The sequence below is a fragment of the Dermacentor silvarum genome, chromosome 9 (genome assembly GCF_013339745.2).
Source record: "Dermacentor silvarum isolate Dsil-2018 chromosome 9, BIME_Dsil_1.4, whole genome shotgun sequence".
Taxonomy (NCBI): Eukaryota; Metazoa; Arthropoda; class Arachnida; order Ixodida; family Ixodidae; genus Dermacentor; species Dermacentor silvarum.
The window spans coordinates 139,143,739-139,158,220 of record NC_051162.1 but is presented as its reverse complement, the minus strand read 5'-3'; the positions used below and the strand labels follow the sequence as shown (position 1 = coordinate 139,158,220).

The following is a 14,482-nucleotide window of genomic DNA, read 5'->3' as shown; positions in this document are numbered from 1 at the left end:
GCGTTTTCTGCCGTTTGCGAATGTGCACTCTGCCGTTTGCGAATGTGCAGAAAACCAGAGAAAAAAATGGGCGCAAAATGAAAGGAGTGTGCAGGGCGAGTGGATGTGTGAGCGCCTTTTCGCTCCTTTTCTGTCCCTTCAAAAAGGTGTAACAACTGGCCAGGAAAACAATCGGCTTAAATTTGTGTGCACAATTGATACCTACATTTGGGAAACAAATTATAAATGGGTCATTAAATGAGCGGTTTGGTAAAAATGTGGTGAACCGGTTTAGAATATAAAAACTGCCTTATTGTGGAAAGACCTGTTACTGAAGAGTGGGACTATTTTCAGATGTAACAGTTGAGTCAGTCTAAAAATATTCAAAATATAAATTGAAACATTGTCTATGTTAAGAAAGCCGGACATATGATATGATAGTTGATTGTTTAGTAGCATTGCATTGGCTGCATCCTATTTTTGGGTGCTAAATATGAAAGCATGACGAGACCATTCATGTTGACGTCAAGTTTGTTTATACGAGGAACCTCTTTTTAATTAAGGAATATCGCAAGCAAGGAATAATAAACTGTTTCCCGTTCACTTCATTGCACAGATAACGGCGACTCTGCTAACTCAGACCTGTGTAAACAGGAATGTATTGCCGGAATGTGGAGCCCTATCCTTTTATCATTGCTTATAATTTGCGTCCTCATCATAATTTGTTGCTGCGGGACAAGAGTAAGTAATGGTAGTCAACACACGAGGCCAAGGCACATTTATAAGTCTCGTTTAGAATTGCTAATGTCGAAAACCTATAGCTGCATTGATTGGGTGGGTTGGGGGAAGGAGAAAAACTAGAAGGCCTCAAAGTGTACTACGCTGGAGTGCACTCAGATGGCTATTTGGAATATGCATGACAGAAACATATGCAAAAAATTATTTAAGCAGGAAATCTAGAATTGAAGAGGGGGAAGGTTGATAACCTTCGTATACACGTTACTACATCACACCAAAGAAAAAGCACGTCACAAATTCATTTTGCACACTGGCTCTTACAGCTTTCGAAAATCAACGTTGCAATTATTGCGTTAACGTTATCATTTATTTCGGCCTAAGAACTTGGTAAAAAGCACTAATGCCGGCAATATCTCGGATTTTTCTTCTCAGGAGCGATAAGAAGTTCATGGGGACTGGCTCCAGACCTCGGAGTGAGTCAGGTATGGAATTAAAATTATGGAACAAGTACTCATGCAAAGTGTGTTACTCCTTATGATCAGCGAGAATAGATTGATTTAGCCGTTGCATCGAGAATAATATACTTTCGCTTGGCGAAAACCATGCTTATGATTTGCTAGGATTCAGTTTCTCACAAGAAAAAGGTCATTTTTGTAAAGCAACGTGCCAGACTTTCCAATGCATGTGTGTGTAAACAGCATAAAAGGTCTGCAAGTGGCGCAACATCTGCAAAGATTATGCCTGCTTCCTCTAACACGTTCTTCTGAGAACGTTAGTTTGTCTTAAATTGACGTTAACAAGCCATGAATACAGAAAATTTATCACCACTTGGGCGTAAGATATCCTGAAGAATATCTGGAGAACATGATGTGTTTTAGAACTGTTGAAATATTGTTTTACCACATAAAGTGATATTTGTCCAGAAAATGGCATAAATATTCATTTCCTCATGGCAGACTTTTTCTACTCGTTCTCGTAGAAACAAGCGGGATTGCAGTATACGCTGGAATATCATTGCATATCAAGTAAATCTCACTCCATAACATTGAATACTGTTCAAGAAAGAATGAAGCAACTAATTTTACACTATCTATGTATCGTAAGATTTAAGCCGCTGCGAGTGGATGCGCCCATGAAATATGTGCCGTAATGATGACAGCACGATATGAGGAACATAGGGGACAAAAATGCACATTATCCGCATCAAAATATTGCTCCATGCAGCTGACATTCAAATGTTCCCCTTTGTATTACGCGCACCAGCAACTCAACAAATAAAAAAAAATTAGATGGAAGAGTTTTTTTTCTTCACCTTTATGTGGTAAACGGAACAAAAGTAGTGGGCTGACGCATGCTCAACGTATGGATGTTTCACGTTAACGTTGGCTTACAGATAAAGGCACGGAAAACTTACTTTGGTGAACGTGATAGCTGCAGTCTGAGAGGGATGAAAAATGAATATCTCCGATGGGGGCGAAATGCAAAGTACCCGGGTCATGTGCACTAGGGGCCCGTTAAATAACACCAGGTGGTCAAGATTAATCCGGAGTTCCCCACTAGGGCGTGCCTCGTAAGATATCGTGGTTTTGGCACGTAAAACCCCAGAAATAAACACGAAATATGAAGATCAGTGATGCTTGCCTTTAATCTAAAAAAATAAACTGGGAATCGCGAGCTTTCCTGAGGCAAAGCACATCCTCCAGCAATACTGCCACCATGGATGTTTACAGACGAATAATTTAAAGTGCATAACAATGTTTCGCCTGACAGACCTATTCCTAAATGTTTGCCATCATCTGACAGAACTAATCGTTGGTGGATTATTAGTAAAGATAAATTCGTTGCAAGTGCATATACGTGTATTTAAGTAAAATGCTCGCAAATACACCAAAGTACATAACGAAACATTTTATTGCGACCTTTTGTTGCTGGGATAAGCCACTTACTGGAAGGCGGCTGTTGTGCACAGAAGCGCTAGCTGTCCTAATAGTTATGGTAGTTAGCGCCAAAGCACGCAGACACCAAATGTTATATGACTAAGTCGCCCTCTACTTCTCATTTTCATCTGCTGTATAGTTCTGAAGTCCTGGAAAAGAATACCGCATAAAGCAGTCCCACTCAATTGGCATCACTCACAGTTGTGCATTGACTTCGGAACGCCTGTGTTATTATCTGTGTCAGTCTCGGACAAGTAAAGGAAAAAAATATTTCAATAAGTTGGGGGTGCTGCACATCTTTCTGGCTTGCTGCAATAAGTTAGTCGAAGGAACTGACAATAAATATGACTGCTTTCGGACATTTTCATTTCGAACATTTGCTTTTTGCGCGCTTATCTACGAACATTTAAATGAGTGTCAGAGGGAACATCTGAGAAAGAGGGACCATTATTCATAATGCTGTAAACTGATGTTTTCCTCGACATCAGCAGAGTGGTTTATTGGGTGCTAAAATGTTGAATTCCTAGCATCGCTTTGGGATAAATAGAGGAGTCATTATTGAACCCATGCTGCAAGTAGTTTGAATAACGCGATGTGGAATGCTGGCTTTCACTTCGGCGCATTCGGAAATATCAAGTTATGCGTACGTGTGCACCAGTTTAAAAGAAAACATGTCTCTACGTAAGCACGAAAACATGAAAAATAATGTGTCTGGACGTATTAGAAAGGTTGAATATGCCTCTGATACATACGGCTTGGCGGGAAATTATGTCCCATAAAACGGGAAATATAGATACTTCAAGTGCGAATTTCATAGTTTTAGAGTGCTACTATTGCATGTTTAAAGACACACAAACACACACAAGGAAAACAATTATCTGAACTAACGTATATAGCAAGAACAATCCTGCTGCCTGAATGCAGTAACTACAAGAACAACAAAAATACCCTACAGGGCGATGACAGAAACTTGTCAGTTCCATCTAGAAAACAGAAACGACTACAGTGAATCGCATGCCGATAATCATTGATTTACTGTTTTTATACATTGTTAGGCCATATCGAATATCAAGATTTGAAGCATGCGTGATCTGTGACTCGTTTATTCATGCCACAAACGTTTCGCGAAGCCCATAAATCGTCAGTGAGCACTAGGGGAACGAGCTATGGCGCCGCATTTTCGCGCCTTAATTTTCTATATGCCCTGCGACGTAGACTTGAAGACTTGGGAGGATTCATGATGGCCAGCTAGGCATAACACACGTTGAATACAAACGGGAATTCCAGCTGCAGTTACGGATTTCAACATTGAAGAAACGTCACTTTGTGCTGCGGTTACTCTCTGACAATACATTCGCAATTTTCTATCCAAGCAGCCTACATATACGCAAGATGGTTAGGTTAGTTTTCACGGGAGTAAATATTTACGGCATACTTCAAGTAGGAAAAACCGAGCTCGGTGAAGTGCCAGGCTACATGAGGCTAGAATATTAACCATCAGCAAGAGCGAGTGCGATCATCTGCTCTTCGTGAAAAAAAAGCAAGGTAAATTGTATGTTTATGGTAGGACGTACATCACTCTTTACGGTAAAGGAACGTTCGCCTGCTTGTAGCATTTATGAACAGCTGTTTCAAAATTGAATACGCGAATAAGAAAAAAAGATCGGTAAGCGGCTAAGACTGCAATATACAGGGTGTCCCAGCTATCACGCAGCACGATTAAAAAAAAGAGGAACGGTGTTACGCGAAGAAAACCTAGTACGTATAGTACTGTCCTAATTATCAAAGTGTCATTGAGAAAATTGTAGAGCAACATGAAAAACTCCCAATACTGCTTTCTGTTGCTCAAGACGTGCTACATAAATGTGTTTTTCCGAGTGCGAAAGAAGCCCGCGAATACACGCAAAATTGCCAGGCGACTGGCCGCTCGAGGCACTTTACGTGTATTCGCGGGCTGCTTTCGCGCTCGGTAAAACACTTTTATGTAGCACGTGTTGAGCAACAGAAAGCTGTATCGGGAGTTTTTCATGTTGCTCTACAATTTTCTCATTGACACTTTGATAATTAGGGCAGTACTTCTCGAGTTAGATAATTATATACAATTACCTAATGAAATCTCAGTAACGAAAAAATTACTGGCGGCTACTCCACTGTAATGGAAACAATACGCACTAGGTTTGCTTCGCGTAACGCCGGACCTCTTTTTTTAAATCGTGCTGCGTAATAGCTGGGACACCCTGTATATGGTATTCTTGCTTTTCCGCGTTGAAAGTAACCACAGTGCTTCATAAATTGAACCTGCTAAGTTAAGTGATAAAGCGCCTTCTGTATTTCACAATGGAGACCACGAAATTTTCTTTGTACTTAAATTAGCACTTCCTACTAGCCTACCAAATTTCCTGCCTATCTCGGATTAAGCAGAGGAACAGTATGCTAAATACTACCAAAAGTGATCCATTTTCCCGGTATTGTTTTATGAGTTACTGGATCATGGTTTTGTGATAAAAGCTTAGAAATTAATGAAACGGTTACAAGAGTACTGATTTTAGAGAACGTGACAAACATGTTTGTTAGAAAGCCTGTCTCATAAAGATAGCTATAAATCGATATTCGGAATTTGAACAATAGCATGCCTAATACAAAGACAGCGGAAGAAAACCATGACTGATTTCACTAGAATTTAACTTTCTTTACGCAGCCTTGGAGACCGATGGAACGTTTTGTACAAGTAATACAAGCGGTGCGGTCATTCTACACCACCATCAATCTGAGAATCCTTGGTCGACAATAAAGGCAACGGCATTTACGTGAGTTTCGAAGTAAGATTATTACATTCAGGAACTTGCATTTGTCAACTTTCCTTGGTGGTTATGGTGGTGTAGAAATACACGTATAGCAAGGTAATGAGTTTTTTGGCTAAAGCGCTCTAAATCTTGTGTTTGTACTTCCACGTGACTCAACTTTCTTGACCGATATATTATCTATAAAACACCTGCAGCCTAACGAGTTACATTTTTTAGCTACGTGAGTGTACAATATAGCTGCAATTTGTTTTTGTTTTTGTTTTCTTTTAATTTGTGCATTCACAAATCACATAACCTCAGCGTCAGGAGGAAAAGGCATTCTACACGTCTGGCCTCACAATAACGCTCTAACACTGCGTTTATATGCGAAATCAAATTTCTGAACGATCGCAGGAGAAAATTAGCTATTCAAACAAACAACGTCATTATTGTACTGTGCAAGTCCTTCTATATGACAATGATCAATGGACCCGCCGTGGTGGCTCTGTCAGCTAAGGCGTTGCGCTGCTGAGCAAGAGATCGCGGGATCGAATCCCGGCCGCGGCGGCCGTATTTCGATGGCGGCGAAATGCAAAAACGCCCGTGTGCTTGCGTTGCAGTGCACGTTAAAGAACCCCAGGTGGTCGAAATTATTCCGGAGCCCTCCACTACAGCGTGCCTCTATAATCAAAACGGGTTTTTGCATGTAAAACCCCAGAAAGAAAGAAGACAATGAACAATATCAGCCTAACCAATACTATGAAATTTGTGTTTAATTTGTTTATATATTTATCACATACTGCCAGGTACATCTTGGCAGCTATGGGAAGAACAGGTAGACAAAAATAAAGTAAGTGAAAATATACAACAGGAAAGTTCATGCAGAAAGTATAGCCAAACAAAAAAGCAAGTGACCACGAAGACTCATAGTACATACATGTAAAAAGGTACTCGCAGATGGAAAAATAACTGTTAACACGAACATGCGACTGCAAGGCACTAGGAAAGCAGACGTGCCAAAAAAGATATTCAGAAACAAAAGTACCAAAAGTAACGCCTTAAACTGACAGTTTTGTTGCGACGCGACAGCAGGTGCCCGAAGTTGAGTACCACAGAAAACATACTATTGCAGATATCAGCGTCTCAGAAGGCCCAGTTACTGTGCACGAAATCGCTAATTGAGCACATGGTTGATTATAGAGAAAAATCTAGTGTACTTTCGTTTGATTGACATCAATACGTCTTGTTCATGTTAAACTGCGGCAATTCAAACACGTTTGTCATACTGCGTTACGTTTTCATAGCTAAAATGAACAACAGTCATACTGAAAACATTACTCACCAACACAGTGCAATGGGTTCAACTGAGACTTGTAAACCAGGCTTCTCGAACGGTCATGTTTTCAGCGTTGCCAGATTTATATATTTGGCTTATGTTGTCTATGTGCGTTTAATCGCAGTGCTGCTGTTTTCTCTGCATGCTCCTTCGGGCTTAGATTTAGGCGTAAGACTGAGACTTTTGTATTAGTCTACCAAGGTGGCTCTCAACGTCTCCAATTTTTTGCCGCATCCGTCATGTTTCTCTTTGAAGCAAACGCTATCACTATAACAGAAGCGTCCAATGGTGATTGCAAACACACCGCACGCCTTGAAGGTAATGGCAAAACTAAAGCAATGGCTTAACAGTACCGTCAGAAAATCGCTTTACTTCCACTACAAAAGAAGTCATCAAGGTTGTTGCATTAAGTTTGGAATTATAGGAATGCTGTCTGAAATATGAACACAGCAAAACCAAAGAGCTTTGATATGGCCTCAGCACCATAAGCGATATATCTGGCTCATATTTAGTGGCTGACACCTTCAACGCGACTCAATCCAATTCAATTAATATTATTTTCGTACATGTGAAAGGATGCATATTGTGTTAGCTCAGGTAACAGTACTATATACAGTAACTTTAGGGGCAGTTCATGCAAATCACGGTTTTCCGGCCGGTACATAAACACTGACACTTGGATTGTTCTTAACCGACAGATTTGGCTCGAAGCACTTCTTCAATTTTTCTCGCCAGGACTGGACAACGATGAATCAGACGTTCTTGTAAGTACATGGTCTATTGTTTAGTTTGACATTTGCCAAGTCTTCTACTTTGTAGTAGACATCGGAGCAAGCATAGAAGGACACTATAGCTATCATAATTATCTTCGGAATTTGTGATGTGTGAGGAATGCACAAATGTCAATGTTATCACTTGACTGTAGAACGGGAATGATCTTACTCAGTTTTAGTACTCTTGAACGCTGCGTTTTCTGCAAGCAACCAAATACGAACACGTAGCTCATCTGTATCACTATGTATAGTTTCATGTACCATTACTGCTTAATCGTAGTCACAAAATAGAACACTGTGGTGCACATTCAAAAGGAAACTGAGCAAAGGAATGATAGTCAGCCATTTCGGAAATAGCTTTATTTCATTTTACTGTCTTGATAAAAAACAATTATTCAAGTATTTTATTTCGTCTATTCTCATAAAAAGTCATCGGATAAAACATAAGCGCCAGGCAAAAGACCACTTTTCTAAGTTCATATCACAGGCATCACTAAAAATCATGATGGCGGCCGAATTCTTCCATAGCAAAAGTTAAAAGTTGGAATTATAGGAATGCTGTCTGAAATATGAACACAGCAAAACCAAAGAGCTTTGATATGGCCTCAGCACCATAAGCGATAATTCTGGCTCATATTTAGTGGCTGACACCTTCAACGCGACTCAATCCAATTCAATTAATATTATTTTCGGGTCGTCATTGTACGAAATGCAAAAAGAAATGTTCCCTGTTAAGGTGTGCTAACATACCGATATCTTTGAAATCAGGCATCTGAACAATAATATGCGCCCTCCTCGCGTATATTGCATGCGTTCTGTACCTATAAAATAAAATTACATTGCGAGTTTTTGTCAGAACCACAACCTCATTATCAAGCAAGCCATACAGGGGAACTCCGGATTAAGTTTGACCACCTCCGAATTTTCTCATCTGTGAGCGCAAGCGTTTTTGTATTTCGCCCCTATGTGATCGTCTTGGTGGTATTGAACCTGCGACCTCCAGCTATGCAGCGCCACGCCATAGGCAGATAGCTACCATAGAGGGTACTTCTTTCCTTCGCTCCACGTTTGTGTCCTCCCTGTTAAACAACCTTCACTGTAGCAAGAGATGTTTGTTTGTGCTTATGCGCCAGTAACACCCCGATCAACAATTGCGGCTATCGAAAAACATATGTGCAGAATGTTTCGAATGATGTTGTCTGAACTAAAACTTTGTTTTAAATCATTTCTTAGGCGCACGTGAGCATTTCTTATTTGCTAATGTAGACCCCGCTCCTTTGATAAAATATATGTGCTGACGAAATCGCAAAATGAAAATCACTCTTACTCAAGTACAATGTATCGCAAGTGCTGTTAATGCCCGAGTAATCTGAGAATGACACTTTTGGTCCCCAACAATGGGCAACATGTCGCAATCGAGGTGCAAGCCTTACGCGAGTACGTTCAATAACAGTTTCCAGTATTGTTTTTAGAGAATGGTGAGGTTTTACTGCTCAAAGCGACCGGCAACGTATTAAGGATGTTGTAGTATGTTGGTTCTTCACCAACAAATTCTTGAAGGCGTGCTGAGGACAAAGTACAACTCTTTTGCGCTCTGTTAGCTTGACAGCGAATACAACCTTTGATATTATGCTGAGTCGCAGATTGTCATATGCTCACACTTAGGCTGTTGAGAGGGAATGGAAAACTATTTGTGTACTGATATATGAGAAAAGAACGCCCACATGCACAAATGTATTACGCACGTGTGAAGTGCCACGTTATACATTTTGGTTGAAAGTTAAGCTTTATGTTTCTTTTTCTTATAATTAGGCACTGGAAGGCACGCGAAGACCAGCTGTTCAAATAAGTTATGTGGCCAGGGACACAAAGGGACATGATAATTATCGCTGTCAGCAGCCGAATTAACTAAAAGTGAATAGTTAACTTTTTATTGACTGCAGTAAGTGTGTATGTTTGTATCCAAAAGATAGAGGTAGTGGTGTTTCTACACAGTTTCAGTTGGAAGAATTCTTCTAGCGTGTCCGTGCTCCGTGATATCCGACTCCAAATTTTAATTGTCGTTCGCATGATGACGCATGCAAGAGAGTGAGGATCGGCGCAAAGCCCCTCCCTGACGTGACGCGGCTGTTGCGTGCAGCATTTAGTTTGACAACAGGGCGGAGGCATAGGCAAAGATGATAACTGTTCCCCATCCCCTCTCGGATGACGAAATCAAGTTATGACACCGCGGTGTGCCGTACGCAGTACGCATGATCCTGTTAAAAGCGTTAACAGGAGAATAAGCTTTCGGTACATTTTTGTATTACTTGAGGTTGCACCGGGACATCATCTTGTGAACACATTAGCTTTACTGTCCTCTGCTAGAGTGCTTCTGGAAAGCCGCGCTTCTGTACAGAAGGATAACCAAGAATATCCACGTGGAGTACCTTCGTGCCAATATGGCTGCTTCGGGCGGGAGGAGGTATTCTACCGAAGAAAACGTAGACGTGGTACTTGCAATGGCTGAGATGAATGAAAACGCTTCACTGGCATTGCGGCTGTACGCGGCTCTCCACCCACACCGTCCCCTTACAACTAGGCCTACCTTCATAAATGTGTTTCGGTGCTTTCGCACAACAGGGTCAGTCCATCATTCCGAGACAGACCAGGAAGACAATTGTCGATGAAGACTTTGAAATCAGCGTTTTCGCATGCGTAACGTCGATGCCAGAACGAAACTCAGCATCCGACAGATTGCCAGTCAGTGCGGTTGCAGTGTTGGAACAGTCGCAAATGTGCTAAAGAAGCATAAGTCCCATGCCTATCATGTTTATAATCACCAGGACCTAAGTGAGGCTGACGATGAAAGGGGGGGGGGGGTGACCTCGTCAATTGGGTCCTGATCAAAAATGATGTAGAAAAGGACTTCTTACACAGAATAACTTGGACAGATGTGGCTCGGTTTTGCCGCAATGTCACGGTGAATATTCACAACGCGCATTATTGGTCAGAAGAAAATCCACAGTGGCTGCGGCAGCACAAACATCAAGTTCGCAGGAGTGTGAATGTGTGGTCTGGCATACTCGGGGACAGGATCACTGGACCTTACTTTTTTGAGGGCAACTTGAACGGAAAGATGTACACGGATGAAATATTAGGTGCTGTCGTCTGCAATCTTTCCCTGAATGACCTGCGCCATGGGTGGTTCCAGCATGACGGAGCACCACCACATTTCTACACCACGGCAAGGAGCTGGTTGGACCCACGTCTTCCACGACAGTTGATCGGGCATGCAGGAGTGATGTTTTGGCCGCAGCGATCCCCTCACCTTTCTCCGCTCGGCTTTTTCTTTGGGGCTACATTAAAGATCGAGTTTATGCAACAGAGCCCAGTGATGTCAATGATATCAAGAACATGGTAATATCTGCCTGAGCGAGTATCCCTCCAGAAGTACTGCGCAGAGTTATCGAGTCAACGCGAGAGTGGTTTTTGCTTTGCGTCGCTGTGGAAGGGGGCATATACATCTTCATCGGTGAAGTGTTTTCATGAGTTTTATGCATGACCACACCAAACTTAAAGCGGCAGTGTGAAATATTCGTTAGCATAAATAAAACGGTTTCTGCTGTTGATGGTGCAGTTGTTGGTCTTGATTTCACTCGAACTTACAATACCTGGAAATCAGCATTCACTTTATTTGCGTAAAAACCATGCCCACTCGTCTAGTCACCATTGCGCACGCGCACTGTCCTCCGGTTTCTCCGCTCGCGCCATTATCTCGACATGGCAGTTGCCGCCATCGTTACAGCCTGCGCGGTTGCGTGTTATGTCAGCGGTTCCGTTTTCTTCGATTTTGTATTCCGCCAGTCCAGAGGGGAATCGGACAGTTATCATCTCTGCCAATGCCTCCACCGTGTTGTCTGACTTAACGCTGCACGCAACCGCAGCGTCACCTCAGGGAGGAGCTTTGCGCTGATCTTAACTCTCTTGCATGCGTAATCATGCGAACTACAATTAAAATTTGGAGTCGGGTATCTCGGAGCACAGACACGCTAGAAGAATTCTTTCAACTGTGACTGTGTAGAAACACGACTGCCTCTAACATTTCAATACAAACATACCCACTTACTGCAGTCAACAAAAAGTCAATTATTCATTATTAGTTAATTGGGCTGGTGACAGCGATAATTATCATCTCACTTTGTGCCCCCTCGCCACATAACTATTTGCACAGGTGGTCTTTGTGTGCCTTCCAGTGCCTAGTTTTAAGAAAACCATAAAACTTAACTTTGAACACCGGGTATATTCTGAGTGAGTTTATTTCGAAAGAAAATTTCAGTTTTTACTTGCCGCACTGCAAATGTTTGAGTGCCACAAGTAGGGTGCTTTCTGGTAGTTCACTCCGTTTTGATTCACCAGTTCTTGGTGGGACAGCGTATTTTTAATTACGCAAGAAGTTCTCATGGCGAAAAAGTGTCCTCAAAATTTCTAAGCCATGGGAGACCAGCTCACGCTGCATGAACATTGCTGTCTGAAGGGTTTCACCATTCAGTTTGCTGATATTCGTATATCAAGTGCAATAAAATGCCGTAATCGTGAGCCGTTTTTATGCGTTCAAAACAATTGCCCTACTTATGTAGGGTTGAGGAGTCGTCAAGGGAACACCTGAGCAGTAATATTTCTGTTCAGAAAAATGTACTGACAAAATGCCCTGAAAACGTACCTATAGATACAATATCATCAAATCATTTACAAAATCTAATATGCAATGCATGTTTCACTACGTACGAGTAGTAAAACATGCATTTCTCAATACATTTTATCTAATGCGTGAGGTTAATATCTGTATAGGTATCTTTGTGAGGCGTTATGTTGGCGTTACGCTCTCATTAAGGATGTCTCGTAAAATAATGAAATATTGTTTTTTTTGTTCTTAACATTGCAGGAGATGTCCCAAAGGGGAACAAAATCTAGACATTCTGGCATGTTGACAAGATTGAGCTGACAGCCACCTACATGTACACCTTTCCATTGACTTGACTAAAAAGAGTTAAAAAGATTATATTGAAATCAACTGGACATCTTCGGAAAATAAACCGTTGATTGCATACCTTTTTATGCTTTCAGCGGTAAATAATACGAGCACTTCTGTTGGGAACATAATTCCTGCAAGTGGTTGTGCTATATACATTACTCTAAAGTTGTTTATGACCATATTTTTCCATTGCAACTTTTTTCAATACACCTTTTTTGGCCTCTTCTATCGCCTTTCTTGCCAGTTTCTATTTGTTACTAATCTCTATCGACATGCTGCGAGCGCAACACATTCGGACCACACATCCTACACTCTGTCCGCACTCTCATGAATATCTAATCAGCCGCAGTCGAGTGCGGTATTTTGTTGAAGCTTTTTTGCTACATGCAATCCTAAATCCCTCACGTGATTCTTAAATCTTAAATCGTTCTTAAATCACCCACATATGTGCATTAGCAGTCGATTTAAATTCGCCACGGGTGCTTTTCTTCAGTATCAAGTGCTGTTGCGTTTAACAACTGCTCAGCTGTATTAGAGCACCTAATACCTGCGCCGAAATTCAGCAAGCATATTGATGACATGATCACCAGAATTGCCAACGTGGAAACCGTCAAATGCGCTTCTTACGTAACCATTCAAACACCGGTATTGCACGCAATCATGGAAAGATCGGAAGCCATGGACACGTCGTATTCTGTAAATAAGAGACCTGCGCATTGTACTTACCATGTGTTGTGTTTCAATTTAGTATTCGATGAACCAGCACGATTCTCTCTTCCGCCAGGCACTCTCTGGTTTAAATGGACACATGCGTACCCTGGCCTGGCGTTCGGTTTCTCAGGGGTGAAACGCGTGGGTAACAAGCATGCGCCCTTAGTTCCCGTCGAAACCCTCGTGAGTTTAAAAAAAGGAGGTTTGGGCCACTCTCATGGCCACTAACCACCGGTAAAGCTTCTACCACATATGCGGGATGTACTGAGTTAACATGCCGGGGCCGCCGGAGACCGACCGGTTTTTTTCAAATCGGTAGAGCTGTCACATGGCCTAGTGCTCGACTTCCTGTGGGGGTTCACTTCTTCAAAGGGAACCCAAAAGATATTTCATGCGTGTTCTCTTGGCGCCTCTTGTCCAACCACAGACCACCTTGCTGAAGATTATCCGCTGTGACTCTGGGAGGCAAGTGCTGACGCCGGGTACCTACAGGCAAAATAGGTAGAATAGCGCTCCCGGCCTGGTTCTTAGCCATTATCGTACTTTGAAAATTGGTGGTTGTCCCCTACACGAAGGCTTCACCACTTCAATAGGTACATTTGGGGCGCAACCTGGGAAATTTCCGCCATGGGTGCGGCCGGAAACGCTTTATTTTCTGCCCACAAAAGTTTCGACGACAATTCAGGGCGCAGGCACCTTTCCCAAGCGCATCACCCTTGAAGAAAGCCGAACGCCAGGCCGGCGTACGTTTGCGGCCATTTGAACCAGTTGGTGTCCGGCAGGCGGTGGGAATCGAACCTACAACCTCCCACAACCGAGGCGGGTGCTCTAAAACTAGGTCTCGGCTACAAAAAGGCCATTCTGCAAACTTAAGAACTCTTCGCGCGCATGAACATACGTTATTTAGGTGTTCTCACCGATATATTAGAGACCTAATTTCTTACGTAAATTAAAAGCGTATAAAATAGGGCCGATGAGTTGACAGAATGACGAACGCGTTATTCTGGAGCGGAGCGACCATTCACGAATTCTAATTTGATTTTCATATAATGAGGTTGTGGGATGCATTAGCGTCTAGGGTCGTCTTCGAAATCTATAGCTTTCTAGAATGCGTCACAAAATACAGCAGTTCAATCCCGCAGCTTGTGAATAGGCTTGTTATTTGGAATGTAATTGCAAGTTCTAGCACATTTTGTGGGTGAGCATAACGA

General features: G+C 42.1%; 1 protein-coding gene across 1 annotated transcript in view; it reads left to right on the top strand.

Moving 5' to 3' along the window:
* The window catches only part of LOC119465025 (uncharacterized), a 34,425-nt gene extending 21,792 nt beyond the window's left edge, over window positions 1-12,633 (top strand). The window contains exons 5-8 of the mRNA XM_037725862.2: window positions 1,150-1,199; window positions 5,353-5,461; window positions 7,472-7,537; window positions 12,471-12,633. Of these exons, the coding sequence (XP_037581790.1) occupies window positions 1,150-1,199; window positions 5,353-5,461; window positions 7,472-7,537; window positions 12,471-12,516 (271 nt within the window). The 3' untranslated portion in view covers window positions 12,517-12,633. The remainder of the gene's footprint in view (window positions 1-1,149; window positions 1,200-5,352; window positions 5,462-7,471; window positions 7,538-12,470) is intronic.
* Window positions 12,634-14,482: the final 1,849 nt, after the last annotated feature.